General features: G+C 52.2%; 1 protein-coding gene across 2 annotated transcripts; it reads right to left on the reverse strand.

Annotated features, from left to right (window-relative positions):
- Window positions 1-5,633: 5,633 nt before the first annotated feature.
- On the reverse strand, window positions 5,634-20,408 carry Dnal4 (dynein axonemal light chain 4). Of its 2 annotated transcripts, XM_041672190.1 has the most exons (4): window positions 20,093-20,207; window positions 10,212-10,419; window positions 8,854-8,937; window positions 5,634-7,731 (listed from the first exon to the last, which is right to left on the reverse strand). In XM_041672190.1, exons 2-4 carry the CDS (start codon window positions 10,278-10,280, stop codon window positions 7,567-7,569), a joined length of 318 nt encoding a protein of 105 aa, XP_041528124.1. In that variant the 5' UTR covers window positions 10,281-10,419; window positions 20,093-20,207; the 3' UTR covers window positions 5,634-7,566. The 2 variants fall into 2 exon arrangements, with proteins under 2 accessions (XP_041528124.1, XP_041528122.1); XM_041672188.1 differs by lacking the exon at window positions 8,854-8,937 and having other exon boundaries at window positions 7,593-7,731; window positions 20,093-20,408.
- Between the last annotated feature and the right edge of the window lie 1,458 nt (window positions 20,409-21,866).

Here is a 21,866-nt window from a genome sequence, read left to right on the forward strand (position 1 = left end):
ACTCAGTGTGTGAGCGGGGACTCAGTGTGTGAGTGGGGACTCACTGTGTGAGTGGGGACTCAGTGTGTGAGCGGGGACTCAATGTGTGAGGGGGGACTCAGTGTGTGAGGGGGGGGACTCAGTGTGTGAGCGGGGACTCACTGTGTGAGCGGGGACTCAGTGTGTGAGCGGGGACTCAGTGTGTGAGGGGGGACTCAGTGTGTGAGGGGGGACTCAATGTGTAAGCGGGGACTTAGAGTGTGAGCGGGGAGACTCAGAGTGTGAGCGGGGACTCAGAGTGTGAGCGGGGAGACTCAGTGTGTGAGTGGGGACTCAGAGTGTGAGCGGAGACTCAGTGTGTGAGCAGGGACTCAGTGTGTGAGCGGGGACTCAGAGTGTGAGCAGAGACTCAGTGTGTGAGCAGGGACTCAGAGTGTGAGCGGGGACTCAGTGTGTGAGCGGGGACTCAGAGTGTGAGCGGGGACTCAGTGTGTGAGCGGGGAGACTCAGAGTGTGAGCAGGGACTCAGTGTGTGAGCGGGGACTCAGAGTGTGAGCGGGGACTCAATGTGTGAGCGGGGAGACTCAGTGTGTGAGCGGGGACTCAGTGTGTGAGCAGGGACTCAGTGTGTGAGCAGGGACTCAGTGTGTGAGGGGGGGGACTCAGTGTGTAAGCGGGGACTTAGAGTGTGAGCGGGGAGACTCAGAGTGTGAGCGGGGACTCAGTGTGTGAGCGGGGAGAGTCAGAGTTTGAGCGGGGACTCAGAGTGTGAGCGGGGAGACTCAGTGTGTGAGCAGGGACTCAGAGTGTGAGCGGGGAGACTCAGTGTGTGAGCGGAGACTCAGTGTGTGAGCAGGGACTCAGTGTGTGAGCGGGGACTCAGTGTGTGAGCAGAGACTCAGTGTGTGAGCAGGGACTCAGTGTGTGAGCGGGGACTCAGAGTGTGATGCAGATGTGAGTGAAGAGGTCACTAAGACCCGTACCTGCAGCATGGCCTGCAGCCAGGTCCATTGTGGACCAGCAGGTCAAGTTCTTACAGGCCTAGCTCTCTTGTGTTCCCCTTCAGACCCTCAAAGCTGGGAGAAGAGACAAGTTCCCAGTCCCTGTTCTGTGGCCTTGCTGCCTCATAAGTCACAATGCCCACTGCTCCAGGCTCCTTCCTTCTGTCATAACATATGGGCATGGCTCTGCCTAATCCCTATACGTCACATCTTTGGCTGAAAAGCTGGAACCCTCCTCACTTCCCCAGGGCTTTCTAACTGGCTTCTCTTACATACGTTTGCCAAGTGATGGGAATACGTGTGTGAAGAACCACATGTGGCTTGCATGTGCAGTGTCATGTATGTGACGCCCTGTGCCAGGCACTGGGTGTGCACAGAGCACACAGCCCCTGCATTCCTCAGTTCCGGGGTAACTAAGGTGCAGCAGGTGCTGATGCCATGGTGGAAGATGAGAAGGCACAGGGGACACACACACACACACACACACAATAACTGGATAGGTATCAACACTGCGGGGGAAGGCAGAGTGGGGTCTATACCACTCTTGCTGTATCCTGAGCTATAGCACACGGTAAGATCTGTAGGTAGAGACTGCTCTTTTGTTTCCCGGCCACCCAGACCCGAATAATAACACAGAAATTATATTAATTACAACAACGTTTGGCCAATAGCTTATGCATATTTCTAGCTAACTCTTACATCTTAAATTAACCCATTTCTATTAATCTGTAAATCACCACGAGGCTATGGTCTACTGGTAAATGTCTGGCTAGCATCTGGTGTCTTTCTCTTTTGGCAGCTACATGGCATCTCTCTGACTCCGCCTATTTTCTCTTTATACCTCTGTTTGGATTTCCCACCTGGCTTTACTCTACTAAGCCATTGGCCAAAACAGCTTTTTTAATAACTAATGGTAATAAAACATATTCATAGCATACAGAGGGGAATCCCACTTCAGAGACCCTCCCCCCGAGCCTGCTCCACTCTGGTGTGTCAAAAGTTCTTATTTGATCTTCCTAGCTTACATCACTGGGTTGTTTGGAGGTTGGAAGGACACACAGCAGGGATGCTGCCTGGTCAGTGGCAAAGCCCCCACATGGGTGCTCATGCTGCAGGAGACTGCCTCAGCTCAAGATGAACGCTCAGGGTCTGGCCCCAGCTGCGTGTGTCCTCTGTCACTGGTCAAAGGTGGGCACTGGTCACCCTGCCTTTTCCGATTTAACTTTGCAGAGCTTAGGGGCTAAAAGAGGAGTGGAGATAGTAACCATTTTGCCCCCCTCAGCCCAGCCTTCCAGATCCCCAGTGGTTTGTCTCAGGAAGGGAGCACTGGGCTCTACACTAGCCTGACCCAAATTCATGAACCCTAGCAATCCAGAGAAGATTCATGGCTTCTTCTTCTCGGGCCTCACCATTCACCTGGGGCAGGAGGGGATCCTTATCCTGCATATGAAGACACAGAGATCAAATGAGTTTGTTCCAGCAGGCAGTAGCTACCTGAGCAGTTTTGAGCTGGGCTCTGGGGTCACAGCTGCCTACCTGAATCCTGCTCTGTCCTGTAATCACTGGGCCTAACTCTTTACCTGTGAGAGGGCCTTTACCTGTGAGAAGGCCATCATCACCTCTGAGAGGACCTTTACCTGTGAGAAGGCCGTCATCACCTGTGAGAGGGCCATCATCACCTGTGAGAAGGCCGTCACCTTTGAGAAGGCCGTCATCACCTGTGAGAGGGCCATCATTACCTGTGAGAAGGCTGTCACCTGTGAGAAGGCCGTCATCACCTGTGAGAAGGCCATCATCACCTGTGAGAGGGCCATCACCTGTGAGAGGGCCATCATCACCTGTGAGAGGGCCATCATCACCTGTGAGAGGGCCATCATCACCTGTGAGAAGGCCATCACCTGTGAGAGGGCCATCATCACCTGTGAGAAGGCCATCACCTGTGAGAAGGCCGTCATCACCTGTGAGAGGGCCATCATCACCTGTGAGAGGGCCATCACCTGTGAGAGGGCCATCATCACCTGTGAGAAGGCCATCACCTGTGAGAAGGCCGTCATCACCTGTGAGAGGGCCATCATCACCTGTGAGAAGGCTGTCACCTGTGAGAAGGCCGTCATCACCTGTGAGAAGGCCATCATCACCTGTGAGAGGGCCATCACCTGTGAGAGGGCCATCATCACCTGTGAAAGGGCCATCATCACCTGTGAGAAGGCCGTCATAACCTGTGAGAGGGCCATCACTTGTGAGAGGGCCGTCATCACCTGTGAAAGGGCCATCATCACCTGTGAGAAGGCCGTCATCACCTGTGAGAGGACCATCACCCGTGAGAAGGCCATCATCATCTGTGAGAGGGCCTTCACCTGTGAGAGGGCCATCATCACCTGTGAGAAGACCATCACCTGTGAGAGGGTCTTCATCACCTGTGAGAGGGCCATCATCACCTGTGAGAAGACCATCACCTGTGAGAAGGCCATCATCACCTGTGAGAGGGCCATCATCACCTGTGAGAGGGCCATCATCACCTGTGAGAAGATCATCACCTGTGAGAAGGCCGCCATCACCTGTGAGAGGGCCATCATCACCTGTGAGAGGGCCTTCATCTGTCAGAAGGCCTTCATCACCTGTGAGGTCATCAAGTGTGAGAAGACCACCACCTGTGAGAGGGCCTTTACTTGTGAGAGTGATCCCGGAATTGACAGAAGAGCCTAAGGAGACCCAATGTACTGCACGCTCAGCACAGATCCCAGCACATTCACACACCCAAGAGTCTAGAGATTTCATTAATAATACAAACCTTCGGCCTCTGGTGGCTTGCTCTGCCCCCAACCCCAACGTCTTTCTAAGGATTGAAGACAGCAGCTGGCAGTGGGAGGTGGTTGCTTTATATATAAGAGGAGAACAAAGGGAAAATAGAACAAGGGGGTGGTTAGTGGCTACACCAACCACCCTCGAAACTTGGGGGAGGGATCTAGGGTCCCAAGCCACCAGCAGCCTGTGACAGCCTTGCAGCGCAGTCAGGCTTGCCTGCTGGGATAGGGCAACAGGACTCTCCTGGTTTGGACCAGCACTCCACCACTGGGGGGGAAACTTCCTGCCTGGCTGTAGGGTGGCCTCTGAAAAGCAGGAAGTAGGTTAAGTGAGGTCCTGGGGTTTCTCTCCCCCTTTCCAAGGCAACATGCAATATTCACTAGAAGATTCTCTGTAGGTCCCATGAGCTTCAAAGGCTGTGCCCCTCCAGCTGCCCACCTGCCCTGGTTGCCAAGGCCAAGTCCTTACCCTCTACCTCATTAGGGCAGTCCTTTAGCATCCTCCACTCTCCTTGGAGCCTGTGGTTCTTGGTCTTTGTGGTGCTCAGGGGGCACTCGGATGCCATTCTCTGGGCTCTGAGTCATCGCTCCTCCTGGTGACATCTTGGTACTTGGTTTCCAACTGTGTGTGAGAAGGCTGTCTACTCCCCTTGAAGACATGGACTCATGCTGGTGCAGGAGGGGACCAAGGTGTTCCCTGTACGACAGATGGCAGCGGAGAGCCATAACGCCAGTAGATATGCCTTCTCTAAGGGGGAAGAAGCTAGACAATAGGTGTGCCAAGACCATAGTTGGGATGTGGAGCCCAGGAGGAAGCAGGCACCAAGAGGACAAAAGCCTGGCAGCCTAGGCCTGATCCTGCCTGGAGTTGCTTCCTGGCGAGACCTTGGGCTATTCATTCTCCGAGTCTTAGTTTCTCCACTTGTAAATGATGGCGATTCCTCCAAGGTCTGCTGAGGATTACATGACATGTTATGCAAGCGAGGAAGCCCAGGGCTGTCAGGTGGGGGACTTTCACAGAGGAAGAAATGCTAAGGCCCTAGGCTGCAACCTCTCCAGGCAGCCGGTCCCAGCTTCTCTTCATCTTCTTCAGGCAGCCAGTCCCAGCTTCCCTTCATCCTCTCCAGGCAGCCGGTCCTAGCTTCTCTTCATCTTCTTCAGGCAGCCAGTCCCAGCTTCTCTTCATCCTCTTCAGGCAGCCGGTCCCAGCTTCCCTTCATTCTATTCAGACAGCCGGTCCCAGCTTCCCTTCATCCTCTTCAGGCAGCCGGTCCCAGCTTCCCTTCATCTTCTCCTAGGTGGTGAGCTGCTGCTTCCATAAGCCCCACCTTCTCTTGCTGGCAAACGATCTCAGTGAGCCAGTCTTAGTTCCCAGGGCTATGTCTCACCTGCTTGGCCACTGGCCAGCAAAGACACTGTGCTCTGTGTGGTAATGCACTCTCCTCTTAGCTGGCAGCCACCCTGAGGGGAAGGCCTGGGTGACCATGGACAGCATGGACCTCAGAACACAGGAAAGCAGAGTTCCTGGGAACAAGAAAAGAACCTCTGGGCACCTATCCTGGAGATTCATGGCCAAGAGCTCTATCAGAGGAGGGCATGGTCAGCTGGCCAAAACAGGCTTTTAGAAATAGACCTGAACTGGGCGGTGGTGGCACAGGCCTTTAATCCCAGCACTCTGAAGGCAGAGGCAGGTGGATCTGTGAGCCTGGTCTACAGAGTTCCAGGACAGCCAGAACCGGGACTACAGACCACAGCCTGAGTGGCCGTGGGGCAGCAGACAATAATGAAAATATCAGTAAATTCATTCGCAGCCACTAAGCCGACAGAAAAACATCAAGAAAGGGTTTATTTTGGGTCTGACTTCCAGGTTATAGTCACTGTGGGGAGGTTGAAGCATCAATCACACCACATCCAGTCAAGAGCAGACAGGCTCGCTTGCTTGAGCTTTGCTCAGATTCTTCACTCTTTACACAGTTCAGGGCCCCTTTCCTAGGATTGGTGCCACCCATAGTGGGCTGGGTCTTTCTGCATCAGTTAACTTGAGATGCCTCCCACAGACAGGCCACAGGTCATCCCAATGGCGACAGTCCCTCACTGAGGCGCTTCCCAGGTGGTTCCAGGTGGTGTCGAGAATTAAAGCTAACATCAGAGGGCTCATTAAGTAGTAAACTATGATTTCAGGTGCGGGAAGCAGGGAGGGACACTTGATTAATAGCCATGACAACATCTCTTTAGCTTTTACCCTTAAACTAATTATCTTTCCACACACTGTGAGGAGGAAAAAGGAGTCGAGGAGGACTGTCCAGGAAAGTACCCTGCTATGGTGCCCTATCATCTACTTGCCTGTCAGTGGCCACACATCCTCTGCAGGCAAGTGTCATGCCCACTCTACAGACAAAACTGCGGTGGCCTAGAACATAACAGAGGAACCAGATCTGGGGACCCTGGAACCCATAATCCCAGCCACTACGCTACCTTGGCTACTGCTAAACTGGCCTCATTTGCCAGCACCCCCGTGAGGCAGATTAAGGGGAGAACAGATGCAAAGCAGGTACCAATCAGCCACAGCTATTCCAGGCTGGAGCCCCTTCAATGCCTCCTGCACCACCGCACCTGGTCACCCCTTCCAGTCCCACGCACAGGGTTGCCCATCTCTCTGGCAGCAACCCCAATGGGGTCAAGGAACTCTCCCACCTAATCCAGGAGGGCTAGTTCCTGCTCCTCACATCTGCCCAGATGACTTTGGTGCCGCTTCTCCAGGCCTGCTCATGTGTGCACACATGTGCACATACACACACAAGCATTCCCCCCCCCCCCCAGGAGCACTGGTCTTTGTTGCACCACTGTCCAGGGGATCTAATAGAAATCTGTTACAACTGAACACGCAGCCCAGAGCCCTTCTTCCAGGATACTTCAGTACAACATAGACTAAGTTTAGCTTTTAGTCATTTTAATTGTAAAAACCAAGACGTTTATATAAATAAGACCGCTGTGTAAAATATGGTTCACCCTTCTACTAAAACCCTTCTCCCCACACTCAAAAAGAATCTAGAAAAGCCAGCAAGGTAAGAAGTACAAAGAGCATGCGGTCCCTGATGAAGTCCTGGCAGGCCAGGTTCCCTGCTAAGGGGGCCTCGCGGTGAGCGCACTCCTGGCCCAGGTGTCTCACCGGAGTTCAGCAACAGCTTGAGAACTCGCTCTGCACCACGGCCCAGCTCTCAGCCATGCGGCTGATATGATGGAGGTGCTATGGATGTGTGGCCCGGGCTGGGAGAGAGAAGGGGACAGGAAGACTGTGTGATCCTCATGCCAAAGCCAGGGCTATGAACTGCTGGTCCAGTAAGAAATGGTGGTTTGTTCAGCTCCGGGTTAGGCTGGGGAAGGGAGAGGGAATCTCTTCCCCAATGACAAGGAGAGAAGTGTCCTGTGTCTCATGAGAGGAGATACTTCCCAGCAGTCCTGGGGGCAGAAGGGCTTTGGGCTCCTGGGATGGAGGGTGGGACCAGTCCATTCCAAGGAGAAAAATCCCATGACCTCACCCTCTTCACCCGTCACACAATCCCACCCCTCATGCACACAGAGAAGCCTGTCCACAGGTCAGGACTCAGAGGGAGACAATGGAGAGCCTGGGAGTGGAGATGTCACAAAATTCACACCTGGATGTGGCTCAGGAAACTGGTACACAAGGGCAAAAGAAAACTCTGTACTCTCCTTGCAGGAGCCAGGCTCTGCCTAGGGCTGCTCCCCAGCCCAGAGGAGAGGCAGGAGAGCTGTGGGTGCTGTCAGGAGCACTTCCACACACACACAGCCAGGGTTCCCCCGAAGTACAGGTACAGGAGGTTCTTCACCTCATGGGTGATCTCGAACCCAAAGCCCTCGCCGATCACCACATGCCAGGAGGAGCCGAACTTCTTGTCCATTGTCTCCTTGATCATCTTTGCAGCGCTCTGGAAGGAAAGGTGCCAGTCAGCGGCAGTGATAGGTACAAGCCAGTTCCCACACCAGGAAGGAGAAGCCTGGCTCTGAGCTCTACGCAGAAAATGGCTGCTGCCCCCGCCTACAGCATCAGCACAGATGGCTCTGGGCAGCACCTCCTGCAGGGCTATGACATGGGAACAGCACCTGGACACCTCATCAGGAAGGAACTGGGGACAGCAGGAAGAAATGGAGGCTTGAGGAAGCCTGGGCTGAGGGCTGGCTGTATCACTCTGGGTTCCAGACCAGCACCAAGATCCTCAGCTGTGAACCCGTAAAACAGGGCACAGGGCTGTTGTAGAGACCAGAGGAAAAAAACAAAGTGTGAGGGTACAACATGGGCCCTGAGGGGTGCCCTGAGGGGTGCCCTGAGGAACGCTGTGATCAGCAAGTGTGGCAGGTCCCAGGAAGACCCCAGTCATAGCAATGGCATTCCACTGCCCATGGAGGCTCTTTCCAAAGCTTCCTTCAGCATGAAGAGGTTTAGGAACACTGAGCACCATGTCCCCATCACCTCAGTGGCTCAGGAAAGAGGCACCACCACCCCTAGCCTACAGACTAGGGCTCTGTGTTCAGAGCTGAGAAATGGCTTGTCTTGAGAACACAGCGAGGGAAGGGTGCAGACGGGATATGGCCATACCACTGCTTCCTTGCACACCACAGCCTCATGAATGGCACTGCTGGGCTGATACCTGGGGCCATATTCCCAAGACCCACAGCAACACCTGTGGCTGAGCTGGGACTCCACCCTTTCGGAATGGATGGATGAATTCATGGATGAATGCCTGGCAGACCTCTGCTCATGGCTGGGATGGAGCCCAGAAAGATGCCCTAGCCAATAACCCACTTGAGTCTGGGGACAGAGGTGGTATGAGACCCTGCTGGCTTCCCTCCCTTTGGGGCTGGTGTGGCCCTTGGTACCCTGGCTAGAACCGACCTCTTCTCTCACTGGCCTTCCAGAACAGTGACCACTTCCAAGCAAGGCTCTAGCTTTGTCCTGGCAGGACTCTGGAGCTGGCTACAGGGCTCTGGAGCCCCTCTATCACACACAGGGTCACCAGAGGCACGAGGGCCGCCTGCACTGATGGCAATACCTCGTTGTTGTTGGAGAATTTCTCACAGGCTGTGACACAAAGCTCCATGGTCTCCACTCGCATCTCCTCTGGCATGTCCGAGTGCTAGAGACAGGGCAGGGTGACAAACAGAGAGAGGCTTAGCCCGCGACCTGGCCTTTCTGGCCAGCCTCTCGGTCTTAAGCTTAAGGCACAGACACTAGGTGGCTTCCCTTGCCCAGTCCTGGGTAGTGGTTTATCCCTGACTGGGGCCTACAGCTGGGGTGGAGCGCGTGTGTTGTATGGCTGCGTGGTCTGGGGCCCCTGCCCCTCTGCAAGGGTCCATGTTCCCACCAAGGAACATGTGTGGGAGGAGCCCAGCATGAGAAGTGGGCTCTCCTTCAGAGCCGGGCCACTCCTTGGTTCTTTTCTCAGGCAGTTAGCCAGGTTCCTCCTCCTCCCATATGGACGTTCGGGCCTGTCTTCATCCTCTCCCTCTCCAGCCAAGTCCTTCCAACAGCTGTGCCTTCCAAAAGGGAGAGAGGGCTCCATATTTTCTCGCCCTCCTGGGGCTCTAGACTCCCAGGTCCCACCGCCCGGTGAACCGCACTTGGTTTTCTCAAACATCTCCCAGTTTCCCCTCAAACCTGCTCTTCTTGGGAACAAGGACTTTTTCTTGACTCTGGCCCACCCAGATCCCACCCCTAGTGAGCAGCTTGGCCTCCACTCCTATCACCGCCAGGGCAGGCTCAGCACTCCCTCTGGGTTGGCTCTCCTAACTACAGTGAGAGTGATTAGCTAAGGACACAGACAATGTCACTTCTGCCCCTCACTGCTCTCTGAACCTCTGGACAGAATCCACATTCCTCACCAGGTGTCTCTCACAGCTGCCAGCCAGGCCTGCACAGACTAGCCCCACCCTCGCTCTGACCCCCCATCTGCCACTCCTCAGGGGCTCAAGCCAGCCAAGTTGATGGTGCCAAACTTGTCCCACTAAGTCTCCTGTGCCTCCTGCTTCTCTGAGGGGCAGGTCTTTCCTCGGGTTCCTGCAAGGCCTGCCACCTAACTTGATGAGGGTCACTGAACTGATTTCTTGCAGGAGCGGGCCTCGGTAGCAGCTCTTCTCTGCAGCACTTAAAGCTTGCTGCTGTGTCCTTTTGCACAGGCTGGTCCGTCATGGCCTTGTTTGCCATCATCTCCACAGTGTCTAGACCATGCTTGGCAGACAGCAGGTGGCCTGAACTAACTTGGTGAATGAATGAATGGATGAAAGAATGAATCACTGTGACTGTAGGATGTCTGGGTTGGAGCCAGCAGAGCCTTCTTCCTGCAGACTGCAAGCTCCACCCCCTTGCAGACTGTGGGGTCTAGTGGCCACTTTCTTCCCTCCCCAGGCTTACCCTGACCAGGGGGAAAGTCTGCAGCCGCTTATAGTCAGCCTCCTCTTTCTTCCCTTCTGTCTCTCCCATGATTCTCCCAGTGTGCCCTCAGGAGGAGAGGGTGGGACGTTCAGGAGGCGCTGGGCCCAGCAGTCACGCTGCTCAGGAGGCTGGGGAAGCAGGCCTTGCCAACTTAGCAGGAGCAGAAAATGTCTTTCCCCAAGGGGTGCTGCAAAGAACAGGAAAAGCAGGAGGGAAGAGTTGGCTTCAAAACCACACATCACAAATTAGAAATGTCTCAGTGACAATATGACACCTCCCCATCTCAACGCCTCTGCCTCCTTTCCCAAATGGCCAGCAAGTCTGCAGACGGAGGGTGAGTCAACCAGAGATGCTGCAAGAACACACTGTCATTGTCAAGACAGATACTGATTGTGGGCCAGGCCAGGGATGGAGCCGACAGCTACCAATTAGCAAGGACAGTTTCTGAGTGCCATGACAGTCTGTCTGGTACTAAGGAAGCCAAATGCACAGGTGACCACTGACAATTTGGGCCTGTCACCAAGGGAGGGATCCCTTCTGCAGGACCCTGCTCTGCAGAATAGGAACAATGTTGCGTGGTAGCTTTCGTGGCACACTGGGTGCCTTGATAGTCCCTGCCTACTCTCCCCAGAGCCACCAGATCCTGTCTAGCTGGTCCAGGAGCTGGGAGGTCCAGGCACTGGTTCAGGAGTTCTCATGAGTGACTGGAGCCACATCCGTGGCAGGGAGCTCAATGAAACAAGGCATGTGGACCAGCACACAGAGCCAGGCATGTGGGTGTCACCTGGTCAGTGGCTGTCTCTCCTTCCTCTGGCTCACAGGGGACTCAATGAGACAGGGTTTTTTTGAGACAGGGTTTCTAGACTCTTAAATACACACAAGCCCCTTCCCACCAGATCTAGGCAACTAATGACAGGCAGAGCTTTTCACAAACAGATGGACTATACCCTAAATGACCACCAGCCCTGCAGAAGTCACGATGCTTCTTTACCCCAGTTTCATGCACCCAAGAATGAAATCAAAGGGCTTTCTCTCAGAGGCCCTGACATGCATGAGTATAAATCACTGTGATGACAATCTTTCTGCAATTTACACTGACAAATGAGGTCACACATCACAGCAGAATTTTTTTTTGTTGTTGTTCCTTTTTTTTTTGTTTTGTTTTTCAAGACAGGGTTTCTCTGTGTAAGCACTCTGGCTGTCCAGGAACTAGTTCTGTAGACCAAGCTGGCCTTGAACTCACAGAGATCTGTCCGCCTCTGCCTCCTGAGTGCTGGGATTAAAGGTGTGCTACCACTGCCTGGTTCAGCCACATTTCTTAAATTTATAATAAACTCAATTTCACTGCATGGCCACTGAACCCCAAGATGGTCAGCATAGTAACCAAGAGGTATGTAGATTATGAGACAGTGGTTTTCCAAGCCTGCTTGGAGTTTCTGGTCTCAAATGATCCTCCTGTTTCAGTCTACAAATAGCTGGGAATAGGGCACCTGGCCAACGGGTGGTAAAGGAGGTGATACGGATTAACTGCCATGCACCAGCCCCCATTCCCTGCACTTAGTCTTTATGCAGAACTTTATGCAGAAGTTAGAGCCCGGGTGTGGTGGCAGAAGAGCTGCAACCTCTGGCCTGAGGTCACTCAGCTCAGCAGAGAGGAGAGCCACTGGCTACAGCATTGCCCTAGAGCCACTCCCTCACTTCATGCACACACATGGGCCCTTGCTGCACACTTGACCACAAGTGTGGCACCTCCCCTCCCATCATCCGAGGGTGACTGCCATCTGGCCTGGCTGAGCACTGAGCTTTCTGGATACTCTTTCCAGGCTGCATTGTGCTCCTAGATCACACCCTCCCTGATGCTGCAGCCACCCCCAGGGCCACACCATTGGTGGGCATCCTCAGGCAAGGCTCAAAGCTTGGCACGGACTCCACCACTCCACGAAACTGGTGTTTTCTGATTCCCCAGAGGACAGATGGCTCCACTTATCTTCTAAGTCTGGGCATTTGTACAACTTGGGTTTCAGCGGGTTTTGTTTGTCTCTACATATGTGCTGGCTGTTTACCAAGCACAGTCTCACTGCACTTTCCGGTCAGGTTTCTTGTTCCTCAAAATCCAAAGGGCCATTCATCTCTGCTCACTAGTGCAAAAGCCTGTCGCCCAGCCCATCCTGTGTTCTTAGCTTTAGTAACACCATGCTATTGCCTCCTCAGCTACCTTCACCAAGGCGGTATGGCAGGGGGTGCCAGGGCTTTCCACTTTGTTTACCTCCGAGAATCCCAAGTGGGAACGACTTAAAGTGTGGAAGCAGCTGCTCCAGCATCTTCCACTTAAGTGTTTCAACTCAAGTTGATTCATCTTCAGAGCTAAGAAAGGCTGCCAGGAGGGGACAGGAGGGAACACAGAACCCATGATGCACACCAACCTCAAGGCAATCATATCTATATTGGCCTCAAAACAGAATCTGTGGGAGGTCACAGAACTTCATAGGCTACCAGAGTTGCTCTTCAGGAATGAAGAGGGAGAAAGGCCTAGGATAGTTCCAGGGAGCCGCGCATGGAGTGGAGGACGCCAAGTCAGACAGGTGCTTGCAGGGGCGACTAAGGGAAAAAGCACATGCTTAGCAGGTGCAAGGTCTTGAGTTCTGTCCCTAAAGCTGCAAAATGGATACATAAGTCAACAAATCAATGAAATACTGAGGTCTAGATGCGGGGGTGGGGGGGGGTGGGGGGGGGTAGGTAACATTTCTTAGTATTCAGGCATCTGAGCTGGCCTGACCTTGGGGTATACATCCTCAGCTGTAGCCACTAAGAGCACCTCCTGTGCACATTCACCACGTTCCCCTTTAAAAGGGCCCTGCCCACCTCTCATCTCCCCCCTTTCTCTGTCTGCCTGTCTCTTTCTCTTTCTTCTGCCACTCCTGTCCCCAGAGGCCAGTCTCCCCTTTCCCCTCCCTCATTTCCCACTCACTTTCCCCCAATGAAAAACCCCTCCACCTGATCTCTGTTGCATGACATTTCTCTCGCACACTGCTTTTCTACATTACAACAGACTTCTGCCTACTTCCTCGGCTTTGGAGCCATGAATAAGGGGCCACAGCCAGGCCTGGGCTTCTTGAAGATGGCTTCCTCATTCTTGGCAGACTAACACAGCATTGTTTGAGTGGTATGACCCCCAGTGCCCTGTACTTCCCGATGTTCTGTTCTTTAGGAGTGCGGTCCCTCCGGCCAGGACCCAGCCAGCGTTATTCAACCACGTATACTCTGGACCATGGTCCACGAACACACGAGCGTTCCTGATCCCCTCCTGTTCTCCCAGCAGTCCCAAACAGGGAAGACTTACAGTGGAAGAGCAAGTGTTGTAGACGGCGGCTTCCACACAGAAAGGGAAGGCAGTTTTATGACCCCGTATCATTCTGGTGCAGCTGCACTCATTCAGCCATGATTAGCGCACCCTGCTAAATGTGTGCTACCTAAAATAGCACAACTGGGGCTCTAATAACTTTACCAATCTCCCATGGGAATGAGCATGTGCCTGAGAGAGGCTCCTCCGACCAAACCACACTTTTTAAAAATGTAAGTGTGCCACGGTCAGCACCTGGCCCAGCATGAACTGGCTCTCCCTCTAGGATTCCTTTAGTGCTCTTCATAGCCCCATTCAAGAGGTACACACAGGGCTGCCCCATTGCCTTTTCAAAGCCAGTGTGCCTGTCTGGAAGGTCTTGCTCGCTGTGAAAGGAGAACAAGTCACCGTTTGGTACTTTGTTTCTTTGTTTCTTTCTTTTTTTTTTTTTGTTACTTTGTTTCTTAAGTATTTGAGGAGAATCTTTAAGAGGGTTAGAGTGTGGGGGAGGTTTGGGGAAAATACATGGTCTCTGGGAAGTAAAGTCAAAAGCATCTACCAACTGTGTATGTGCATGCCTATGTATGCATGGGGGGGAGGTTGTGCGTGTGTGCGCGTGAATGAGCACACATGTATATATGTACCTGTGTGCATGTGCTTATGTGCTGACACTTAATACTTGGAACATCCTTGGCCCTTAGGCTTATAACCCACTACATAACCAAGAGACTGCAGGACCCTTTTGGAGTGTGTCATGGTCTTTCCAAAGACACTCTTCGGGTGGGTCTGAATTCACATCTGTTCTGATCCTGGCTACTACTCCTGCCCCTAAGCCTCAACTTTGAATCTGGAAGTGGGCTGAGCAGGCTCTACCTCACAGTAAGGATCAGCACCGGTTTCTGGAGTGTCAGGAAGAGGAACTTTGCTATCTTTCTTCATAGGAGCCAATCATGTATTTAAGCATCTGGGTCACACACTATCATTTCCCCAGTCGCACTGCGGGTCAGCCTCGACTTCAGCACTGGAGGAAGAGAGTCACGAGGACATCAGCAAAACCTGGGTTGGCCAATGGTGGTGGGGGCGTGACTACATTCTAGCTTCACCTTCACATTCACTGCTTCATCTCAACACTAAAGGAGCTCCCCAGTGAACTGGCTTCTAGCTCTTAGGGGAGGGGGAGAATCAGGCACCTAGTGCTCAGGAAGGCTTGGTGGCTGGCCCAAGAGTGAACAGCCAGCATTTGCAGAGCCAGGATCTGAGTCCAGATCCATCCTCTCGACTTTATCATGCTTTATTCCTTGGAAGAAATAATTTCAATATTGGCATCAGCTCAGTCACCTATCTGTGCCTGCCTCCTGCCTCTACCCATTTGGGGGTCTCTGCAAGCACCCCGGCCAGCAGAGTAATGATCTGCAGGAGGTAAGAAAGTACTTAGGTTCAATATAACTAAGTACCGGGTGTTGATTCAAACTTCTCGAGTCTGACCTGAAGTGGTATATTTTAGGTATATTTGAGGACAGCACAGACAGTGAGATTTTCCTGGTCATAATTTAACTCAATCCAATGTGTACAACAAAGCTTAAGACATGACTACATCAAAACTCTCTGCAAAGCACATGGGATGTCTTCCAGAAAGACAAGCTCATGATAAGCGTCTTGGGGAGGATGCAGTGTGGTCTCAGCCACACAGATAGCGTGAAGGTCCCCAGGCTATTAGCCACATCTGCTCCCAGCCTTTTGGGTGGGATACTAGGTTTGCATCCCTTTCTTTGAAGAAGCAACCCTGTGTGTTTAAAATCCCAGTTTCCCCTTATGCTCATTTGTGAGCACAAAGACCTCTGTGCTTCCCACATCTCCTCCTCTTTTAGGTTTTAAGGAGAAAATTGTGTCTGTACTAGAGGCCAAGGTTGAACGCCTTGCCTGCATTGCTCTTCTAGTATGGCAAGTATAAGAGAATTGTAAGACCAGCTAACAGAGGACCAAAGAAAGGGGAAAGTCATTTTAACCAGGACGGCTATTCAAAGGTCACTTGAGATTTTATTTATCTCTTTATGCAGATTATTAATTTGACCATTGATAGTGAGAAAATCTGACACATTAAAAACAACATATGCTTTAAATTGTAGGCAATCAGGTTTATGCTTGCACAAGAAATACCTACAGTAGCTCTGTTTGGTAAACCTGTGGTTTCTCTGTGCCTCCCACACAGCCACACCAGGGACATGGGACATGCACTGTGTACCTTGGTCATCACATCCCTGTTTTTGACATGTTGACTCTCTGCCTCTGGAAACAAACAACAAAGCTGACAAGATGAGGAGGAGAAGGGTTCAGGGACACGAGCAGTGAGATAGGGTTCCCTAAAGGCCTGGGTTACCCAGGTCAGGCCAGAGTGAAAACAAACCCAGGGCTGCCATTCTCCAATTTGACTGTAAGGGCATCAGAAATCCATCATCTTGCTGGGTGTAGTGGCACATGCCTGTAATCCCAGCACTTAGAAGCCAGTCTGGCCTGCACAATGGGTTTCAGATCAAACAAGGCAACAGAGTGAGACCTTGTCTTTCCCTGCCCCCAACCCCTTGGTTTTATCCAAGACAGGGTTTTTCTGAGTAACATTGGCTGTCCTGGAACTCACTCTGTAGACTAGGCTGGCCTTAAACTCATAGAGATCCACCTGCCTCCGCCTCTACCTTCTAGGATTAAAGGTGTGTGCTGCCACTGCCACCACCACTGGCTAGCATGAGACCTTGTCTTAAGAAATGTTCACTTAAGAAAAAAAGGAAGGAAGGAAGGAAGGAAGGAAGGAAGGAAGGAAGGGGTGAGGGATGGAGGTAGGCAGGCAGTAGGCCATCATCTGCTCTACACAAGAGATGGGTTGACAGCTGGGATAACTGCAGTCCTTAAAAAGAGGAGTACGCGTACAGAAGCTGTCTCATTTGCTTTAAAAGGTCTTTGCTTATTCTCAATTACACTGAAGTCCAGCGAAAACTTCTTTATGCTTTGATCATGGAGAGGGGGAGAGGTGGAATTAAGAGAGACATCTGTTGACTTGTTGAGCTAGGCGACTCAACATTTTCTTTGTCCAATACCTCGTGCTAAATGACAGTGACTCACATAGTACACCCCCATGGACATACCCAATTTTAGAGGCAATCCCAAACATTTTTGTTAAGAGACAAGTAATGAAAAGTCATAATCATGGTAGCCACAGCATGAAGACAGCTGCCCACAGCACGGGTTACGTAGGCTCCCTCCCCACTTCTTCCGCACTCAGCACAACAGATTTGAGTGTAAGGAATTAAAAGTGACATTATCACAGGCTCGAATTACAGGCAGCTCTGGTTTATCTCCTAGGAAACCACTGACAATTGCTAATCAGCCTTTACACCTTACAAGTGATCACGACTCCACCATGTGTCGTGAGTCCAGAGGCCCTGAGCTCAGGGACTTCAGTCTCCTTTGCTGTCCCAGAATGAGCAGTCTAGTGTGTCGGGCACACGGCACAAGTCCAAAAAATAACCAAAATGGAATTAAATTATGTTTCCCCCCCTATGGGAGGGGAGAGGTCCTTTCACAGCCATCCAATAATACTCAACACTGGAGCTGGGACGGCTCAGCGTGGTCTGCTGCAGCAGCTTGAGGACTTGCGTTCAGAGCCCCAGCACCTACAGGAAAAGCTGGCAGCGATGCAGGGATGCTCCATGGGTAAAGGTGCTTGCTAATCAGTCCTGGCAACCTGAGTGAAATCCTCGGAACCCGAGTGGAAAGAGACACAGCTCCCAAAAATTGTCCTTTGACTTCCACACCACACTGGGGGTGCATGCGCACACCCTCTTTCCCCTCACTCACAAGTGCACACACCCAGAGGTGGCTGGATGCTCTGCTGTGTGCCTGCAATCCAGGTGGAGAGTGATTGAGAAAAATACACGTCATCCATCTCTGGCCTCCATATACATGTACAAACAGGCACTCCAAAACATGAACCTGTATACACCCGCACAACATTTTAAAAACATATATTTACTTAATACTCATCTTCAGCCAGAGACCAAGAGAGAAATTCTACATACAGGCTCTCAAAAATTCATACCCCACCCAAAAAAAACCCTGTCAGACAGGTACTATTCCCCCTGTTACCAATGAGCATATGGCCTGAGCAAAGCAGAGTGACTTTCCACCCAGCTGAGAGGTGAGGGCCGGGTCCCACCCCAAGTACACACGACTTCAAGACTATGCTTTTCGACACCTCCACAACTAAGCAAGAAGCAGCACGGCCATCATGGGTTTCCAGCACATGTGAAAACTGACCCAGGAGTTATGATCCACGGCAGAAAGACATGAAAGAGGAGGAAGAGAACTGGGAGGGGGAAGGGAGGGCATTGAGAGTAGCTCAGAGTGAAGGGGAGCACAGAGGAGCTCAGAGTGAAGGGGAGCACAGACATTAGCACTGGTGAGAGAGAATCCGGCCAAGCAGGCATGGGGCGGCTCTCCAGGCAGAGAGGCAATGCACAGGTTTCAAGAGAAAGTTCAAGGTTTCCTGGGACTGGTGACAGAGCACAGTTGAGAAGGGAACAAAAGGGCTGGTCTGGGCTGTGGAAGTGCAGAGGGCCCTAAAACCCAGGCATAAAAAGTGTGGGTTTTGTTTTTTGAGATGGGCTTTCACGTAACACAGGCTGGCTTTGAACTCACTGAGCAACCGAAGATGACCTTGAACTGCTGAGGCCTCCCAAACACTAGGACTGCAGGATGCACCACTGTAGTGACTAGCTTTGTGGAGCTTTCCTGGAGGCTGGTAGCACAGTGGTGACTTGGGTTGTTAGGGGCAGCAGTTAGGAAGCTACAGCGATAACCTCTATGACAGGTATTAAAGACCTAGACCAGGATGGCAGCCTCGGGAACAGAAAGGATGTGAAATCCCCATGGAGACAGAATCAAGACAATTTGATAACTCAGTTCAACTAAGTTGAGCAGGCCTGGCAGAGCATGGAGAAAGCCAGGTAGACCAGATGGACAGGCAGAGAAGCAGACCAGCTTGATTTTAGCAGCTGGCAAAATGCAAATGGAGACATCTGATCAGGAGTACGAGCTGACGGAATCAAGGATGGTTGGGAAAGGGAAGCGATGAGTCCAACTCTCACATCGCCATATCAACCTCTTCCAGTTTTCTCCGCCCCTGCCAAGAATCCCCAGCCACAATGTGCAGGACAGAGATCAAAGCTGGAGAGCATATGTGAAGTTCATTTGCAGACCGTGGATACTCAGTGGTTCCCCAGGAAATCTCTGGGTTCCTCCCAGGAGGGAAAGTGTGAGATAGTAAGAGACAAAGGAAGGAAACGGGGGCTGGGAAGATGGGTCCGTTTGTAAAACGCTTGCTACAGGAATGCCTGGGTTCTCTTCCCAGCACTGTGTAAAAGCTGTGTGTGGCAACCGTGCCTATGATCCCAGCATTGGAGAGGCAACTGGAAGGATCCTTAGAGACCATTAGCTGTCTAGCCCAATAGTGAGTATCAATGAGAGACCCTGCCTTAAAAAAATAAGGTGGAGAGAGGCGGGTGGCTGTGGTTCACACCTTTAATTCCAGCACTGCAGGCAGGCAGATCTCTGTGAGTTCAAGGCCAGCCTGGTCTACAGAGTGAGTTCCAGAACAGCCAGGGCTGTTACACAGAGAAACCCAATCCCGAAAACAAACAAACAAAAAGAAAGAAAAAAATTATATAAGGTGGAGAGTGACTGAGTAAGACACCAAATGTTCACCCCTGGCCTTCACATGAATGTGTACACACAGGAACACAGAAGAAAAGAAAGCTAGCAAGTACTGAATCTGCACTGACTGGGCCCTTTGTACAAAGGAGATGGGCTTTGGAATAACAGCTTTAGATTACAGATCTATCGACTGGCGCCCAGAGTGATCTCAGGTAACTTGCCAGGATTCGTACAAGTGAGAATCCAACTTCGGTTTGCCAAGTTCTTTGCATTACACAAAAGGGGAGAAAACATCCTCCGGGGAGTTGACACTTGAGTCCAAGAACATCATCCCAGGAAGTCCGAGTCCAAAAGGCCTTTGCGACGATTCAACCTAAGGTCTCTTTCATAGATGGGGAAACTGAGTCCCGCCCACCAACGGGCAATAGTCAGCCCAGAGTCCCAGGACGTCGCCAAATCTCCAAACCAAGTGGTCTAGGACAAGGAGCTTGTGACCACCAGCCAGCAGCGGGGTGGCGCGAGGACAAGGCGCTACGGGAGCCAGAACAGGAAGGATACGAGGGCACGGAGCTAGACAGGGCCCAGGGTGGGTGAGCAGAAGCGGCCTGCACAGTGAGGGTGGGAGGGCACAATGTCACTGTCGAGCTCCGCGATCCTCTACGTGGGACAAGGGGAGGTCCTGGGCCGGGAACCACAGGCTGGGGATCAAGGCAGGGCCTCGCGCTGGGCCAGGCCTCGTCCGTCCGGCGCGTCCTCCCTCCATCCCTCCGGGCCAGCCCTCCCCACCGCGCTGCCCGTCGCACTCCGGCGGCCTCACCTGCTCCCGCGGGGGCCGGAGCCGAGGCCGCTGCCAGCGCACCCCCGCCAGGGTTGTCAAGGAGCGAACAAGAGTGTCTTAGCAACCAGCACGGAAGTCCCATCCCCTCGCCGGACGTTGACAGTAATTTCACTTATTATTGGTGTAGAGAAGTGCCAATTAACTCCGGAGGGCCCTAGGAGACCGGCGCTCACTCGAGGGGCGTGGCTTAGAGGCCGGGGAGGCGGGGCCTCGCTTATAGTCGTCTTAAGTATGCCGGAGCTATCCTTGGAAAGAAACGGGTTTCGCAAAGCTATATTGCCCTGTGAGTTTTCGTCATTGGAAATGACAAATGCAGTTTGTTGGTGTCGTGACGCTGATCTTCTATTTTACAAGGACCTCAAGAACCTGATAACAACCAGAATTTATATAATGCTTTTCAGGAACTGTCTCATTGAGGCTCAACAAAGTAGTTTCAGGTAACAGCATCCGTAATCCTGTCTGAACTGATAGTAGAACTTGAGAAACGGAAGGAGAGAATCAAGGAATAGCCCCGAAGAAGGATCCCAGGTCCTCTTTCCTTCCCTTGGGCACACCCTCCAGAGTCATCTTGCCCTAGGGTCTGTACCATCAGATGCAGCTGTGACAAACCTGCTTCTGATTCTTCTAGGGAGGAAATGACCAAAAAGTGTTAGTGCAGCTGGATGAGAGGAAGGTGACGAGGAAGAAGAATGGATCAAAGGGTCAGCGGGATACCCCATAATTTAAACATTTACTCTACACTTTAACGTCCTCATTAGTGAAGCTCCACTGGCCGGTCTCCGGTCATTTATAGGAGGCTCAGCCCTGGCTAGAAGGTGCTGATTCCGGAGAAGCCACAGTCCAGCAGGAAGAGAACCATGAGAAGAAATGGATATAGAATCTTCTATTCCACACGCTTCTATAGCATAGATGGAGGGCAGGATACTGGCCCTTCTAAGTGTGGCACCTAAGTGGGCAGAGCTCAAGATGACCAGAAGGCTCATGAGAGTGGGACAATAAGTTGCCTGGGAATAGGCAGTGGCTCTAGAAGGCCTGGGTGCAGAGCCAATGTAGTGTGGGTAGGGGTGAAGACACAGAGGGAAGTAGGGTAGTAGACGGAGGGGTTTGATACATAACCGCCCCCTGGTGTGAGGTTAACATGGAGCACCGTCATTGGTGGGAAGCTTCCAGGAAGGCGATAGCAAGTTTTGATCTGGAACGCTGCACTAACCCTAGCCTGACTGTGTAGGCTGAGAGCAGACACACCAGGACTGTTTTGAGACTTGACAGCGTGGATTCTGCTGCTCGTGCCAGCCCCAGCTTGTCTTCCTGAAAAGTTCTGAGGGTCTGTGGAAAGTCTTACTCAGCCTCCAAATTTCCTTCATTCTCTTTTCCAACTTTCTCTTGAGACGACGGGCAGCCTTTGAGGGGGAGGATGCTCTTTCTGTCTCCCATACAAACGTCTCCCAAAAGGGGTCTGTGTTTGCCATCTTCTCTCTCTCACCTCCCTTTCATTCTTCTGCCCACCGCAATCTGGCTTCCACTCCCACAATGCCGCGGAAATTTCCTCTCTTGTGGTTAGCAGTGACCTTCTGAGAAGCGGAAACCGGTAGACTTTCTTAGTCTCTGTTTCACAGGGACCCATCTTCCCTGCTGGCCGCACCAACCACAAGAATCCTCACACAATCCACCACAGAAGATCGCTTTGCAATGCAGGCTCCAGGGTCTCCTGCAATGGAATGGGGAGAGGCAGGAGCATTGCTTAGTGTGCCCT

Source organism: Microtus oregoni, unplaced genomic scaffold (assembly GCF_018167655.1).
Source record: "Microtus oregoni isolate MIOR12 unplaced genomic scaffold, Mior012 000022F_ref0000154, whole genome shotgun sequence".
Lineage (NCBI taxonomy): Eukaryota > Metazoa > Chordata > Mammalia > Rodentia > Cricetidae > Microtus > Microtus oregoni.